Below are 16,668 nucleotides of genomic sequence, written 5' to 3'. Positions count from 1 at the left end.
GGCCCCCATTTGAAACCAAGCCAAATTGACTCACTAGCGCCACCTACAAGTTTTAAAATAATTATCCCTCGCCTCCCGTTGCACGTATGGGCATGATTTTCGGAGGAGACATCACTCGTGACAGGACGCACAAAAAAGTCTCAAGAACCCATGTTCAAAAACCAACAGGAAGTCGGCCATTTTAGGTGGCGGCGGCCATTTGGGGGAGGATGTAGGGGTCGTATCTCGACGAACTCCTCCTAGGGGGTTTGACCGAATGAGTCCGTTGTAGCATCAACGGACACTAGACGGATGGCCCACGTTAAATTGCGAAGGATTTTGGGCTGCTACTTAGGATGTGGGCGTGGCACGCCACCAAACTTTTACTTTAACCTTAACTTTTACCTTATCTGGCCCTGCCTGGTGTCTGGCCTTGCCTTGAAGCAATGTACATCAAAGTCAATACACAGTTTGACTGACAGACTGATGATGTCAGTTGATGGACTGTGATGTGTGTAAAGCACATGTGGTGGGCGTGGCCACGGCGAATGGTCAGCCTTCGCCATTGACCATCGAAGGCTCATATTTCGCCCGCAGAAGGTCACAGGCTGCTGAAATCTTACACGTAAGGTCAGAATCCAGGCCTGAGCGCCCTGGTGGTGCTCCCATGTGACACCAATCTAAATTGACACACTAGCGCCACCTAGAAGTTTCAATTCATTATCCCTCGCCACCCGTTGCACGTATCACTATGATTTTCGGTGGAGAAGTCTATCATGACAGGACGCACCTAACGCTCCAGAACCCATGTTCAAAACACAGCGCCACCAACTGGTGGAAATGTATATCAGCTGTAACTTCCTCACGCATGGTCGGATCGTCTCCTAATTTTTTGGGTGGGTTCGGTCACCCTCCAGTCTGTGACTGTGTGTGTATATGGACTCTATAGCGCCACCAACTGGTGGAAATGTATATCTGCCATAACTTCCTGATTCATGGTCAGATTGTCTTGAATTTTTTTTTGGTGTGTTGGGTCAATCTCTGGTCTGTTATACTGTGTGTACATAGACTGTATAGCACCACCTATTGGTGGCAATGTATATCAGCTGTAACTTCCTTCCACATGGTCGGATCTGCCCCAAATTTTTTCTGGTGGTTTGGGATACCCTCCAGTCTATGACTGGGTGTGTACATAGACTGTATAGCACCACCAACTGGTGGAAATTTATATCTGCCGTAAATTTCTCCCACATGGTCGGATCGGTCCCAAATTTTTTCTGGTGGTTCGGGGTACCCTCTGGTCTATGACTGTGTGTATACATACACTCTATAGCGCCACCAACTGGTGGAAATGTATATAGCCGTAACTTCCTTCCACATGGTCGGATCGTCTCTAAATTTTTTTTGGTGTGTCGGGTCACCCTCCACTCTTTGAATCTGCGTGTCCATAGACTCTATAGCGCCACCAACTGGTGGAAATGTATATCTGCCGTAACTTCCTCCCACATGGTCGGATCTGCCCGAATTTTTTTCTGGTGGTTCGGGTTACCCTTTGGTCTATGACAGTGTGTGTACATACGCTATAGCGCCACCAACTGGTGGAAATGTATATCAGCCGTAACTTCCTTCTGCACGGTCGGATCGGCACCTAATTTTTTCTGGTGGTTCGGGGTACCCTCCGGTCCGTTACCGTGTGGGCGCATAGACTGTATAGCGCCACCCACAGGCGGAAACGTATATCCGCCGCAAGTACCTACCGCATGGTCCGATCGTCGCAAATTTTTTTATGGCGGTTCGGGGCGCCGGACGGGACGTGACCGCGCACCAGCCTCGCCGCCGGCGTCGCCCCCTCCGGGCGGAAAATTGCAAGTGCCGTAACTCCCTTACCGCTTATCCCATCGTTGCGGTTTTTCGTACGGTGCGTCCGCGCGCCCGTCCGAACACGCGCGCGCCCTCGACCTGCGTGTACCCCCGACCCGCGCGTACCCCCGACCGCGTCGGGGTGCTCGAGCCCGCTCATCACTGCTTGCAGTTTTAATTATTATTATTATTATTCTCCCGAAATGATCGCCTTTTTGGGGGCCTTAACATGCCCCAAAACTCACCAATTTTTGCAGGCGCGTCAGGTCTGGCGAAAAATTTGATATTTTAGGGGTCCCAAATATCATGTTCCAAATTTGGCTCTCTAGCGCCACCTTTTAATTTGGAAAAAATTGGCCCCCGCCACCAGTTTAACCTATCGTTACGAAACTTGGTGGAGACGTCTATCGTGACAGGACGGACCAAAAAGTCTCAAGAACCCATATTGGAAAACGAACAGGAAGTCGGCCATTTTGGATGGCGGCGGCCTTTTTCGGGCCAGAAGTTGGGGTCGTATCTCGACGAACTCCTCCTAGGGGGTTTGACCGAATGAGTCCGTTGTTGCGTCAACGGACACTAGACGGATGGCCGACGTTAAATTGCGAAGGATTTTGGGATATTCCGTATGATGTGGGCGTGGCACGCCCCCAAATTTTGCCCTTTTTCATCTGTCCGGGCCTTGCACGCTGAGCGTAACTGTAGACGTGAATAACTTGGCTCCACGTGGTCAGATCTTCATCATACTTGGTACATGTGATCATGGCCCCGCCCCGAAGGTCCCCGTAGGTCACTTCCTGATTTTGTCGCAGCGCCACCTATTGGCGACAGGCTAAAGGCGTGTCATCTACATGAGGCCTTTTCTGGCAGGAGATTCATCAGATGAACACCGAGGTCACAAGGTCACTGCCTGACAGCCTGGTGAAGCCTGTTGATGGACCATGATGCAGGAAAAGCGCACGTGGTGGGCGTGGCCTGGCGGCGAATGCTCAGACCTCGCCGTTTACAAAGAAAGGGTCATCATTCGCCCGCAGAAGGTCGCATGTGCTTGAAAACTCATAAGGGGGGTCAGATTCCAGGCCTGAGGGCCCTGGTGGGGCCCCCATTTGAAACCAAGCCAAATTGACTCACTAGCGCCACCTACAAGTTTTAAAATAATTATCCCTCGCCTCCCGTTGCACGTATAGGCATGATTTTCGGAGGAGACATCACTCGTGACAGGACGCACAAAAAAGTCTCAAGAACCCATGTTCAAAAACCAACAGGAAGTCGGCCATTTTAGGTGGCGGCGGCCATTTGGGGGAGGATGTAGGGGTCGTATCTCGACGAACTCCTCCTAGAGGGTTTGACCGAATTAGTCCGTTGTAGCATCAACGGACACTAGACGGATGGCCCACGTTAAATTGCGAAGGATTTTGGGCTGCTACTTAGGATGTGGGCGTGGCACGCCACCAAACTTTTACTTTAACCTTAACTTTTACCTTATCTGGCCCTGCCTGGTGTCTGGCCTTGCCTTGAAGCAATGTACATCAAAGTCAATACACAGTTTGACTGACAGACTGATGATGTCAGTCGATGGACTATGATGTGTGTAAAGCACATGTGGTGGGCGTGGCCACGGCGAATGGTCAGCCTTCGCCATTGACCATCGAAGGCTCATATTTTGCCCGCAGAAGGTCACAGGCTGCTGAAATCTTACACGTAAGGTCAGAATCCAGGCCTGAGCGCCCTGGTGGTGCTCCCATGTGACACCAATCTAAATTGACACACTAGCGCCACCTAGAAGTTTCAATTCCTTATCCCTCGCCACCCGTGGCACGTATCACTATGATTTTCGGTGGAGACGTCTATCATGACAGGACGCACCTAACGCTCCAGAACCCATGTTCAAAACACAGCGCCACCAACTGGTGGAAATGTATATCTGCCTTAACTTCCTTCCACATGGTCGGATCGTCTCCAAATTTTTTTGGGTGGGTTCGGTCACCCTCCAGTCTGTGACTGTGTGTGTATATAGACTCAATAGCGCCACAACTGGTGGGAATGTATATCAACTGTAACTTCCTTCCACATGGTCGGATCTGCCCCAAATTTTTTCTGGTGGTTTGGGGTACCCTCCGGTCTATGACTGGGTGTGTACATAGACTCTATAGCGCCACCAACTGGTGAAAATGTATATCTGCCGTAACTTCCTCCCACTTGGTCCATTCTGCCCAAATTTTTTTCTGGTGGTTTGGGGTACCCTCTGGTCTATGACTGTGTGTGTACATACACTATAGCGCCACCAACTGGTGGAAATGTATATCAGCTGTAACTTCCTTCCACATGGTCGCATCGGCCCCAAATTTTTTCTAGTGGTTTGGGGTACCCTCTGGTCTATGACTGTGTGTGTACATAGACTGTATAGCGCCACCAACTGGTGGAAATGTATATCTGCCGTAACTTTCTCCCACATGGTCGGATCTGCCCGAATTTTTTTCTGGTGGTTCGGGGTACCCTCTGGTCTATGACAGTGTGTGTACATACGCTATAGCGCCTCCAACTGGTGGAAATGTATATCAGCTGTAACTTCCTTCCACATGGTCGGATCGGTCCCAAATTTTTTCTGGTGGTTCGGGGTACCCTCTGGTCTATGACTGTGTGTATACATAGACTCTATTGCGCCACCAACTGGTGGAAATGTATATAGCCGTAACTTCCTTCCACATGGTCGGATCGTCTCTAAATTTTTTTTGGTCGGTCGGGTCACCCTCCACTCTTTGAATCTGCGTGTCCATAGACTCTATAGCGCCACCAACTGGTGGAAATGTATATCTGCCGTAACTTCCTCCCACATGGTCGGATCTGCCCGAATTTTTTTCTGGTGGTTCGGGGTACCCTTTGGTCTATGAAAGTGTGTGTACATACGCTATAGCGCCACCAACTGGTGGAAATGTATATCAGCCGTAACTTCCTTCCGCACGGTCGGATCGGCACCTAATTTTTTCTGGTGGTTCGGGGTACCCTCCGGTCCATTACCATGTGGGCGCATAGACTGTATAGCGCCACCAACAGGCGGAAACGTATATCCGCCACAAGTACCTACCGCACGGTCCGATCGTTGCGAATTTTTTTATGGCGGTTCGGGAAGTCGGACGGGACTTGACCGCGCACCCGCCTCGCCGCCGGCGTCGCCCCCTCCTGGCGGAAATTTGTAAGTGCCGTAAATCCCTTACCGCTTATCCGATCGCCGCGGTTTTTCGTACGGCGCGTCCGCACGCCCGTCCGGTCGCGCGCGCGCCCCGACCCGCGCGTACCCCCGACCCGCGCGTACCCCCGACCGCGTCGGGGTGCTCGAGCCCGCTCATCACTGCTTGCAGTTTTAATTATTATTATTATTATTATTATTCTGCCAACCGTCGGCCTTTTTGAGGGCCTCAACATGCCCGAAAACTCACCAAATTTGGCGAGCGCATCAGGTCTGGCGAAAAATTTTATATTTTATGGGTTTCAAATATAATGTTCCAAAATTGGCTCTCTAGCGCCACCTTGAATTTTAAAAAAAATTAGCCCCCGCCACCAGTTTCACCGATCGTCACGAAACTTGGTGGAGACGTCTATCGTGACAGGACGGACCAAAAAGTCTCAAGAACCCATATTGGAAAACGAACAGGAAGTCGGCCATTTTGGATGGCGCCGGCCTTTTTCGGGCCAGAAGTTGGGGTCGTATCTCGACGAACTCCTCCTAGGGGGTTTGACCGAATGAGTCCGTTCTTGCATCAACGGACACTAGACGGATGGCCGACGTTAAATTGCGAAGGATTTTGGGATATTCCATACGATGTGGGCGTGGCACGCCCCCAAATTTTGCCCTTTTTCATCTGTCCGGGCCTTGCACGCTGAGCGTAACTGTAGACGTGAATAACTTGGCTCCACGTGGTCAGATCTTCATCATACTTGGTACATGTGATCATGGCCCCGCCCCGAAAGTCCCCGTAGGTCACTTCCTGATTTCGTCGCAGCGCCACCTATTGGCGACAGGCTAAAGGCGTGTCATCTACATGAGGCCTTTTCTGCCAGGAGATTCATCAGATGAACACCGAGGTCACAAGGTCACTGCCTGACAGCCTGGTGAAGCCTGTTGATGGACCATGATGCAGGAAAAGCGCACGTGGTGGGCGTGGCCTGGCGGCGAATGCTCAGGCCTCGCCGTTTACAAAGAAAGGGTCATCATTCGCCCGCAGAAGGTCGCATGTGCTTGAAAACTCATAAGGGGGGGCAGATTCCAGGCCTGAGGGCCCTGGTGGGGCCCCCATTTCAAACCAAGCCAAATTGACTCACTAGCGCCACCTACAAGTTTTAAAATAATTATCCCTCGCCTCCCGTTGCACGTATGGGCATGATTTTCGGAGGAGACATCACTCGTGACAGGACGCACAAAAAAGTCTCAAGAACCCATGTTCAAAAACCAACAGGAAGTCGGCCATTTTAGGTGGCGGCGGCCATTTGGGGGAGGATGTAGGGGTCGTATCTCGACGAACTCCTCCTAGGGGGTTTGACCGAATGAGTCCGTTGTAGCATCAACGGACACTAGATGGATGGCCCACGTTAAATTGCGAAGGATTTTGGGCTGCTACTTAGGATGTGGGCGTGGCACGCCACCAAACTTTTACTTTAACCTTAACTTTTACCTTATCTGGCCCTGCCTGGTGTCTGGCCTTGCCTTGAAGCAATGTACATCAAAGTCAATACACAGTTTGACTGACAGACTGATGATGTCAGTCGATGGACTGTGATGTGTGTAAAGCACATGTGGTGGGCGTGGCCACGGCGAATGGTCAGCCTTCGCCATTGACCATCGAAGGCTCATATTTTGCCCGCAGAAGGTCACAGGCTGCTGAAATCTTACACGTAAGGTCAGAATCCAGGCCTGAGCGCCCTGGTGGTGCTCCCATGTGACACCAATCTAAATTGACACACTAGCGCCACCTAGAAGTTTCAATTCATTATCCCTCGCCACCCGTTGCACGTATCACTATGATTTTCGGTGGAGACGTCTATCATGACAGGACGCACCTAACGCTCCAGAACCCATGTTCAAAACACAGCGCCACCAACTGGTGGAAATGTATATCACCTGTAACTTCCTTCCACATGGTCGGATCTGCCCCAAATTTTTTCTGGCGGTTTGGGGTACCCTCCGGTCTATGACTGGGTGTGTACATAGACTCTATAGCGCCACCAACTGGTGAAAATGTATATCTGCTGTAACTTCCTCCCACTTGGTCCGATCTGCCCAAATTTTTTTCTGGTGGTTTGGGGTACCCTCTGCTTTATGACAGTGTGTGTACATACACTATAGCGCCACCAACTGGTGAAAATGTATATCTGCCATAACTTCCTCCCACATGGTCGGATCGGTCCAAAATTTTTTCTGGTGGTTTGGGGTACCCTCTGGTCTATGACTGTGTGTGTACATAGACTCTATAGCGCCACCAACTGGTGGAAATGTATATCAGCTGTAACTTCCTCCCACATGGTCGGATCGGTCCAAAATTTTTTCTGGTGGTTTGGGGTACCCTCTGATCTATGACTGTGTGTGTACATAGACTCTATAGCGCCACCAACTGGTGAAAATGTATATCTGCCATAACTTCCTCCCACATGGTCGTATCAGTCCCAAATTTTTTCTGGTGGTTCGGGGTACCCTCTGGTCTATGACTGTGTGTATACATAGACTCTATAGCGCCACCAACTGGTGGAAATGTATATAGCCGTAACTTCCTTCCACATGGTCGGATCGTCTCTAAATTTTTTTTGGACGGTCGGGTCACCCTCCACTCTTTGAATCTGCGTGTCCATAGACTCTATAGCGCCACCAACTGGTGGAAATGTATATCTGCCGTAACTTCCTCCCACATGGTCGGATCTGCCCAAATTTTTTTCCGGTGGTTCGGGGTACCCTCTGGTCTATGACAGTGTGTGTACATACGCTATAGCGCCACCAACTGGTGGAAATGTATATCAGCCGTAACTTCCTTCCGCACGGTCGGATCGGCACCTAATTTTTTCTGGTGGTTCGGGGTACCCTCCGGTCCGTTACCATGTGGGCGCATAGACTGTATAGCGCCACCCACAGGCGGAAACGTATATCCGCAGCAAGTACCTACCGCACGGTCCAATCGTCGCGAATTTTTATATGGCGGTTCGGGGCGCCGGACGGGACGTGACCGTGCACCCGCCTCGCCGCCGGCGTCGCCCCCTCCTGCCGGAAAATTGCAAGTGCCGTAACTCCCTTACCGCTTATCCCATCGCCGCGGTTTTTCGTACGGCGCGTCCGCGCGCCCGTCCGGACACACGCGCGCCCTCGACCCGCGCGTACCCCCGACCCGCCCGTACCCCCGACCGCATCGGGGTGCTCGAGCCCGCTCATCACTGCTTGCAGTTTTAATTATTATTATTATTATTATTATTATTCTGCCGATTCGACGGCCATTTTGAGGGCCTGAACATGCCCGAAAACTCACCAAATTTTGCAAGCGCGTCAGGTCTGCCGAAAATTTCGATCTGGTGGGGGTCCCGAAAACAATGTTCCAAAATTGACTCTCTAGCGCCACCTTTTATTTTTGAAAAAATTGGCCCCCGACACCAGTTTCACCTATCGTCACGAAACTTTGTGGAGACGTCTATCGTGACAGGACGGACCAAAAAGTCTCAAGAACCCATATTGTAAAACGAACAGGAAGTCGGCCATTTTGGATGGCGCCGGCCTTTTTCGGGCCAGAAGTTGGGGTCGTATCTCGACGAACTCCTCCTAGGGGGTTTGACCGAATGAGTCCGTTGTTGCATCAACGGACACTAGACGGCTGGCCGACGTTAAATTGCGAAGGATTTTGGGATATTCCATACGATGTGGGCGTGGCACGCCCCCAAATTTTGCCCTTTTTCATCTGCCCGGGCCTTGCACGCTGAGCGTAACTGTAGACGTGAATAACTTGGCTCCACGTGGTCAGATCTTCATCATACTTGGTACATGTGATCATGGCCCCGCCCCGAAGGTCCCCGTAGGTCACTTCCTGATTTCGTCGCAGCGCCACCTATTGGCGACAGGCTAAAGGCGTGTCATCTACATGAGGCCTTTTCTGGCAGGAGATTCATCAGATGAACACCGAGGTCACAAGGTCACTGCCTGACAGCCTGGTGAAGCCTGTTGATGGACCATGATGCAGGAAAAGCGCACGTGGTGGGCGTGGCCTGGTGGCGAATGCTCAGGCCTCGCCGTTTACAAAGAAAGGGTCATCATTCGCCCGCAGAAGGTCGCATGTGCTTGAAAACTCATAAGGGGGGGCAGATTCCAGGCCTGAAGGCCCTGGTGGGGCCCCCATTTGAAACCAAGCCAAATTGACTCACTAGCGCCACCTACAAGTTTTAAAATAATTATCCCTCGCCTCCCGTTGCACGTATGGGCATGATTTTCGGAGGAGACATCACTCGTGACAGGACGCACAAAAAAGTCTCAAGAACCCATGTTCAAAAACCAACAGGAAGTCGGCCATTTTAGGTGGCGGCGGCCATTTGGGGGAGGATGTAGGGGTCGTATCTCGACGAACTCCTCCTAGGGGGTTTGACCGAATGAGTCCGTTGTAGCATCAACGGACACTAGACGGATGGCCCACGTTAAATTGCGAAGGATTTTGGGCTGCTATTTAGGATGTGGGCGTGGCACGCCACCAAACTTTTACTTTAACCTTAACTTTTACCTTATCTGGCCCTGCCTGGTGTCTGGCCTTGCCTTGAAGCAATGTACATCAAAGTCAATACACAGTTTGACTGACAGACTGATGATGTCAGTTGATGGACAGTGATGTGTGTAAAGCACATGTGGTGGGCGTGGCCACGGCAAATGGTCAGCCTTCGCCATTGACCATCGAAGGCTCATATTTCGCCCGCAGAAGGTCACAGGCTGCTGAAATCTTACACGTAAGGTCAGAATCCAGGCCTGAGCGCCCTGGTGGTGCTCCCATGTGACACCAATCTAAATTGACACACTAGCGCCACCTAGAAGTTTCAATTCATTATCCCTCGCCACCCGTTGCACGTATCACTATGATTTTCGGTGGAGAAGTCTATCATGACAGGACGCACCTAACGCTCCAGAACCCATGTTCAAAACACAGCGCCACCAACTGGTGGAAATGTATATCTGCCTAAACTTCCTTCCACATGGTCGGATCGTCTCCAAATTTTTTTGGGTGGGTTCGGTCACCCTCTAGTCTGTGACTGTGTGTGTATATGGACTCTATAGCGCCACCAACTGGTGGAAATGTATACCTGCCGTAACTTCCTGATTCATGGTCAGATTGTCTTGAAATTTTTTTTGGTGTGTCGGGTCAATCTCTGGTCTGTTATACTGTGTGTACATAGACTGTATAGCGCCACCAACTGGTGGAAATGTATATCACCTGTAACTTCCTTCCACATGGTCGGATCGTCTCCAAATTTTTTTGGGTGGGTTCGGTCACCCTACAGTCTGTGACTGTGTGTGTATATAGATTCTATAGCGCCACCAACTGGTGAAAATGTATATCTGCCGTCACTTCCTCCCACTTGGTCCGATCTGCCCTAATTTTTTTCTGGTGGTTTGGGGTACCCTCTGGTCTATGACAGTGTGTGTACATACACTATAGCGCCACCAACTGGTGGAAATGTATATCTGCCGTAACTTTCTCCCACATGGTCGGATCTGCCCGAATTTTTTTCTGGTGGTTCAAGGTATCCTCTGGTCTATGACAGTGTGTGTACATACGCTATAGCGCCACCAACTGGTGGAAATGTATATCAGCCGTAACTTCCTTCCACATGGTCGGATCGGTCCCAAATTTTTTTTGCTGGGTTGGGTCACCCTCCACTCGGTGACTGGGTGTGTACATACACTCTATAGCGCCACCAACGGGTGAAAATGTATATCTGCCGTAACTTCCTTCCACATGGTCGGATCGGTCCCAAATTTTTTCTGGTGGTCTGGGGTACCCTCTGGTCTATGACTGTGTGTGTACATAGACTTTATAGCGTCACCAACTGGCGGAAATGTATACAACCATAGCTTCCTTCCACATGGTCGGATCGTCTCTAAATTTTTTTTGGTCGGTCGGGTAACCCTCCACTCTTTGAATCTGCGTGTCCATAGACTCTATAGCGCCACCAACTGGTGGAAATGTATATTTGCCGTAACTTCCTCCCACATGGTCGGATCTGCCCGAATTTTTTTCCGGTGGTTCGGGGTACCCTCTGGTCTATGACAGTGTGTGGACATACGCTATAGCGCCACCAACTGGTGGAAATGTATATCTGCCGTAACTTCCTTCTGCACGGTCGGATCGGCACCTAATTTTTTCTGGTGGTACGGGGTACCCTCCGGTCCGTTAACATGTGGGCGCATAGACTGTATAGCGCCACCCACAGGCGGAAACGTATATCCGCCACAAGTACCTACCGCACGGTCCGATCGTCGCTAATTTTTTTATGGCTGTTCGGAGCGTCGGACGGGACGTGACCGCGCACCCGCCTCGCCGCCGGCGTCGCCCCCTCCTGGCGGAAAATTGCAAGTGCCGTAACTCCCTTACCGCTTATCCCATCGCCGCGGTTTTTCGTACGGCGCGTCCGCGCGCCGGTCCGGACACGCGCCCGCCCCCGACCCGCGCGTACCCCCGACCCGCGCGTACCCCCGACCGCGTCGGGGTGCTCGAGCCCGCTCATCACTGCTTGCAGTTTTAATTTACTTAGTAACTACTCTACTCACTAATCCATTATTTACTCAGTAACTACTCTACTCACTAATTTATTATTTACTCAGTAACCACTCTACTCACTAATTCATTATTTAGTCAGTAGATACTCTACTCACTAATTCATTATTTACTCAGTAACTACTCTACTCACTCATTCATTATTTACTCAGTAACTACTCTACTCACTAATTCATTATTTACTCAGTAACCACTCTACTCACTAATTCATTATTTACTCAGTAACTACTCTACTCACTAATTCATTATTTACTCAGTAACCACTCTACTCACTAATTCATTATTTACTCAGTAACTACTCTACTCATTAATTCCCAAGTTCCTCAGTAACTACTATATTTTGTGTACCTTACTATAACAATTTTGATCTTGTGACTTCTGAGGTGGGCTGCACAGTGGAAAAAGTGGTTAGCACGCACGCCTCACAGCTAGGAGACCCAAGTTCAATTCCCCCCTCGGCCATCTCTGTGTGGAGTTTGCATGTTTCTCCTGGTACTCCGGTTTCCTCCCACATTCCAAAAACATGCTAGGTTAATTGGCCACTCCAAATTGTCCATAGGTATGAATGTGAGTGTGAATGGTTGTTTGTCTATATGTGCCCTGTGATTGGCTGGCCACCAGTCCAGGGTGTACCCCGCCTCTCGCCCAAAGACAGCTGGGATAGGCTCCAGCACCCCCGCGGCCCTCGTGAGGATAAGCGGTAGAAAATGAATTATTTTACTTTTTTAAATTGTATCATTTTAAAAAGTTAGGCGTTTTGGGGGGGGGGTGCATTTTGAATGATATTTTTGCATTTGAATGACTTGTTTCCACTCCATATTGTTTGAACAGAGGCTGATCTTGCAAAGGAAGCCAAAGCTGCTGCTGCTGTAAAGAAAGGTAACGAAAGAAATAAAGCAAGAAATAAAGAGGAGACCTTGTGTTTGAGGTCTGCATCATTTGTTAGCATTTAAAGTCATGCATGTTTGTTTTTTTCCAGCAGAAAAGAAGACAGCCAAGGACGAAAAACCGAAGGGTACGTGTAAAATTAGCCTGAAAGTGGGCTTTTGCTTCTCTGACTTATGAGTTGTTGTTGTTTTTATTCCAGAAGACAGAGTTCTTAAGGAGATACAGGAGCCGGTGAAGAAAAGTACGTCATGACATTGAATGAAGTCATCCACCATCGCTGGTATTTCATGATGTATCGTCGTGTGTGTTTGTTTTAGACAAATCTGCAAAAGAGGAGAAAGCAAAAGGTAAAAGTTAGCGAGTTGAAAATCCATTTTGCGTTGAACTCATTCGTTCTCATTTTTAATCAGCAGATTCTGAGGAATATCTGATGGAAGGTAAGTACGTGACGCATGACGTGGAGGCTTTAAGCGACATTCGACTAAAGTGTCTTGTGACTCCGCCCACAGACGATATGCCATACTTCCAGTGTTTCTTCGTGGATGAGGACGAAGCCCAGTTTCCCTTCTATGCCTTCTCACCGCTGCAGATATAAAGGATGGGGGGTCATTTTCAACGAGTTGGGTGGACCCGTTCTTATTTGACTTCACATTTGGTTGAGCTCTCGTACCAAACAGCTAATGGCATTCCTTTTCTTTATTTTATTTATTATTTGATTTGATTTGAACTTTAATTTCATATTTTTTTGGTTTATTTTTGTACTCTATTTTTCTCACAACTCACTTTTTGGATGGGAAAAAAATGGTGGAAATACACATTTTCCATCCACAATCCCATCCCATACACGTAGGGATTGTCTATTTTTATTACTTTCCCGTCATAAGGAATGACCGTACTTACGTAGTATTTGAGAGCTCCCAAATATCATGATGGAAAACTACCTACATTTGAACACCGATGTCGGCGACTGATTAAAAATGAACTACTTTCAGTTCATTTTGACTGTTTCCTTCGTAAATAGACCAAAGATGCACTACTGATGTATATTACAAGAACAACAAAAAGATCAATTCTGAACTCCATTCAGATTCGGCCTCTTTTAAGCCTGCATGAGAAACCAGGTTTCTTTCTCAAAAGAGGCCTGAACGCTCAAGTAAAAGCGTGTTAAATACATCATATCGGCACCGCATTTCACGTGATGAAACTACGATTGCGATTGTGTGGTAGTGTGAAGTGGTGCATTGTTTACACTGAGCCAGACTGAGACAGCTGTTGTTTATGGAGTTTTTTCAATGTACTTCCATATGTTGCTGTGTGGATGACAGTTAAAACCAGGGTGAAATGCTAATCCTAAACTGACACACACATACTGTAAATCCACTTTTTTTTTTTTTAAATAACAAGTGGGACACATTTTGTGTCAAATGGAGCACGCAAAGCGGCTCAGGCTTGTATTGTTTTGTTCAAATGATTACAATTGCACACTGTGCACTCTTACTGTATGACAACAGAAGATGATTATATTTCAACTGAGTTCTATTTTAGTAAATATATTTATATTGTTTCCTCCCACTTGTGCAATACATCAGGTAAAACCCTGAAATATGAAATCTGCATGTGTGTGTGTTACATGTTCCCAACACTTGAATGGACAAATGATAGTAGAAAATGTGATTGTAAATAGAACAGCATCCCTATTATTGGTGGTATTGGTCATTGTGCTTGTAGTTGACATTAAAAAAGAGCCATGCCAGTCTTTGTTCCTGTGCAAACTGTGGATTCACCCTTCAGCTCTGCTCTTCTTAAGCACCCACTGCAAAAATACCAAGCAAAGATCCTCTATATGACAGGAGATTTGCTCTTTTTAGGAATGTCCTGCAACAACACTAGTCAACAATCCTCGGGTATAACAGGAGCACTGCTCTTTTTAGGGATTGGCTGCTATCTGTACTACTCAAAGATCCTCTATATAACAGAAGCTCTGTTGTCAAGCATCTCCTGCAAACTATTCTATATGAACACTCTGTTTTTGAAGACGTGCTGAAACGTTAGGCAAAGATCCTCTACTATCGCAGTGATTTTCAACCACTGTTCTGTGCGAAATAGTCAATATATTTTTTAATTAACATTTATTAATCATTTTCTTTAAATATTATTTCATTGTCGGATATCCGTGGTGTTGAAGACTACCAGAGCAATGTAATATACGTCCGTGTGGCAACACGTAGCCGATTGTCTCGTTCCTCCGATAGATTTAGTGATGCACGTATATATATGACATATTTTTAATTAACATTTATTAATCATTTTCTTTAAATATTATTTCATTGTCGAATATCCGTGGTGTTGAAGACTACCAGAGCAATGTAATATACGTCCGTGTGGCAACACGTAGCCGATTGTCTCGTTCCTCCGATAGATTTAGTGATGCACGTGCGGTGGTTTTCCAATGTAAAAAAAATGCTAATTTGCTAATTTCAAAATTGCTAATCAAAGATCCTCTTTAAGAATATCGCTTGCAATATTGTGTTATTATTATCATGAATAAATAGGAATATAGAAGACAAGTGTGGCTGGAGGACAATCTAAATGCTGGTCCTGTAAATGAGGTCGTGGAGGGGAGGGGGGAGGGGAGGGTTTACTTGAGGTCACTCTGCTGTGCTGGTGACACAGATTCCACTCCAGAGACCTAATTCTGAGTGCCCTCCGCAAAGCTGAATTATTATTGTAAAATATTAAAATAATAATATAATAAAATAAAAAATATTAATATTAAAATATGGAGAAATACGTGGATGGGGTGGGGCAGCACCAGCAGCAGCAGAAGCAGAAGAAGACTCTTTAGCACATTTCCAACCACTTCCGGCGCGGTGAACATTCTTTGTGCGCATGCAGAGACTTGGCTCCCTTTTGGGACGCACCGGGAACAAAAAACGCTGCACGGCTAAGCAGAGGCGGATTGCGCCTTTTGGCAGCCGTGACGGTTACGTGTCACGCCATGCAGTCCGCGGGTTGGCTCACGCCGATCGAATGTTGCAATGACACCACGGCGGCCTAAATCTGATTATCCTCCTGCAAGCCGGCCGTGACATCACCGTACTCATCCCATCCCGTGTCGTGTCGTGTCGTGGGTTGGTGTTAACTTTCGTGAACAGACTCCATTCACACAAACTGATGATTCCACTTTATTTCCCGCATTTCTACAAGTGACACCCAAAGTGACGCTACAATCAGTGCAAATTACAGAACTTTTTTTTTTTTTTTTAATGCTAAAATTATGCCTTTTCATACGTGCGTACAGCCTGGACGTTCTGGAAGGTCAAAGTCTGAGAAGACACATCAGAAGACTTAGAAGGTTAGTTTTATGCACGCACATAATCTAACAAGTCTTTTACTATGCACATAAAGCGATAAGATTGCGCCAATGCAATATTATGTAACCTCACCATCACCATCTTCCCATCATCCTTTATTTCACGCACAAATGTGGTCTGCTTGCCGTCCCACTTCTGCACATGCACAAATTTATCATCCTCCATAGAGAAGATAGACTGTAAAAAAACAAACATTTGTTTTAAAATGCAATGCATTATGCATAATAATAATAATAATAATAATGTTTTAGTAAGTTTACTTTGACGTGTCGGTCATCAGGTGTGGTCTCATCAAACTCCTCTCCAAGTTTCGAGGAGAGCTCCGTGTTCCGGAAAGTGCTGAGAGTTTTCACCACCACTTTGTCTCCATCCTTGCTGATCACCACAGTGGGTTTGGTCACGTTGCCCACTTGTCTTGTGGCAAAACCAACACCTGTACAATAACGTTTACAATTATTTATCCAGGAATGCTAATCATATTTTTGTTATTTAAAAAAATGATATTCTGAGCATGTTTATCTCACAGTGCGATCTCCATCCTAAACTGTACAGTACGTTGGAACACACACACACACACACACACACACACACACACACACACACACACACACACACACACACACACAATAAAACTTACCCAGTGCCTTCATGTATTCATCGAAGTTCTGGCTGTCGATCAGTTTCCACGTAGCACAGAAAGCATCCACCATTTTTGAACTTTGAAATGCTTTCCAGACCGTAAAAGTGCCCTCTAGTCTCCGTCTCGCAAGTCCATGCGTGCCGCT

General features: G+C 47.7%; 2 protein-coding genes across 30 annotated transcripts in view; one reads left to right on the top strand and one right to left on the bottom strand.

Moving 5' to 3' along the window:
- si:ch211-266g18.10 (trichohyalin) overlaps positions 1-13,901 on the top strand; it is a 39,860-nt gene extending 25,959 nt beyond the window's left edge. For 26 of the 29 annotated variants that reach the window (XM_058090655.1, XM_058090668.1, XM_058090654.1 and 23 more), the window contains 6 exons: positions 12,453-12,500; positions 12,601-12,636; positions 12,709-12,750; positions 12,827-12,856; positions 12,920-12,946; positions 13,019-13,901. In XM_058090655.1, the coding sequence (XP_057946638.1) occupies positions 12,453-12,500; positions 12,601-12,636; positions 12,709-12,750; positions 12,827-12,856; positions 12,920-12,946; positions 13,019-13,104 (269 nt within the window). In that variant the 3' untranslated portion in view covers positions 13,105-13,901. The remainder of the gene's footprint in view (positions 1-12,452; positions 12,501-12,600; positions 12,637-12,708; positions 12,751-12,826; positions 12,857-12,919; positions 12,947-13,018) is intronic. The other 3 variants (XM_058090647.1, XM_058090645.1, XM_058090640.1) reach the window with 3 other exon arrangements.
- A 1,786-nt stretch (positions 13,902-15,687) lies between these two features.
- Positions 15,688-16,668, bottom strand: fabp7a (fatty acid binding protein 7, brain, a). Its single transcript, XM_058090319.1, has 4 exons — positions 16,521-16,668; positions 16,144-16,316; positions 15,956-16,060; positions 15,688-15,835 (listed from the first exon to the last, which is right to left on the bottom strand). Exons 1-4 carry the CDS (start codon positions 16,591-16,593, stop codon positions 15,785-15,787), a joined length of 402 nt encoding a protein of 133 aa, XP_057946302.1. The 5' UTR covers positions 16,594-16,668; the 3' UTR covers positions 15,688-15,784.

The sequence above is a fragment of the Doryrhamphus excisus genome, chromosome 13, assembly GCF_030265055.1.
Source record: "Doryrhamphus excisus isolate RoL2022-K1 chromosome 13, RoL_Dexc_1.0, whole genome shotgun sequence".
Taxonomy (NCBI): Eukaryota; Metazoa; Chordata; class Actinopteri; order Syngnathiformes; family Syngnathidae; genus Doryrhamphus; species Doryrhamphus excisus.
This window is presented reverse-complemented; position numbering and strand designations above follow the sequence as displayed.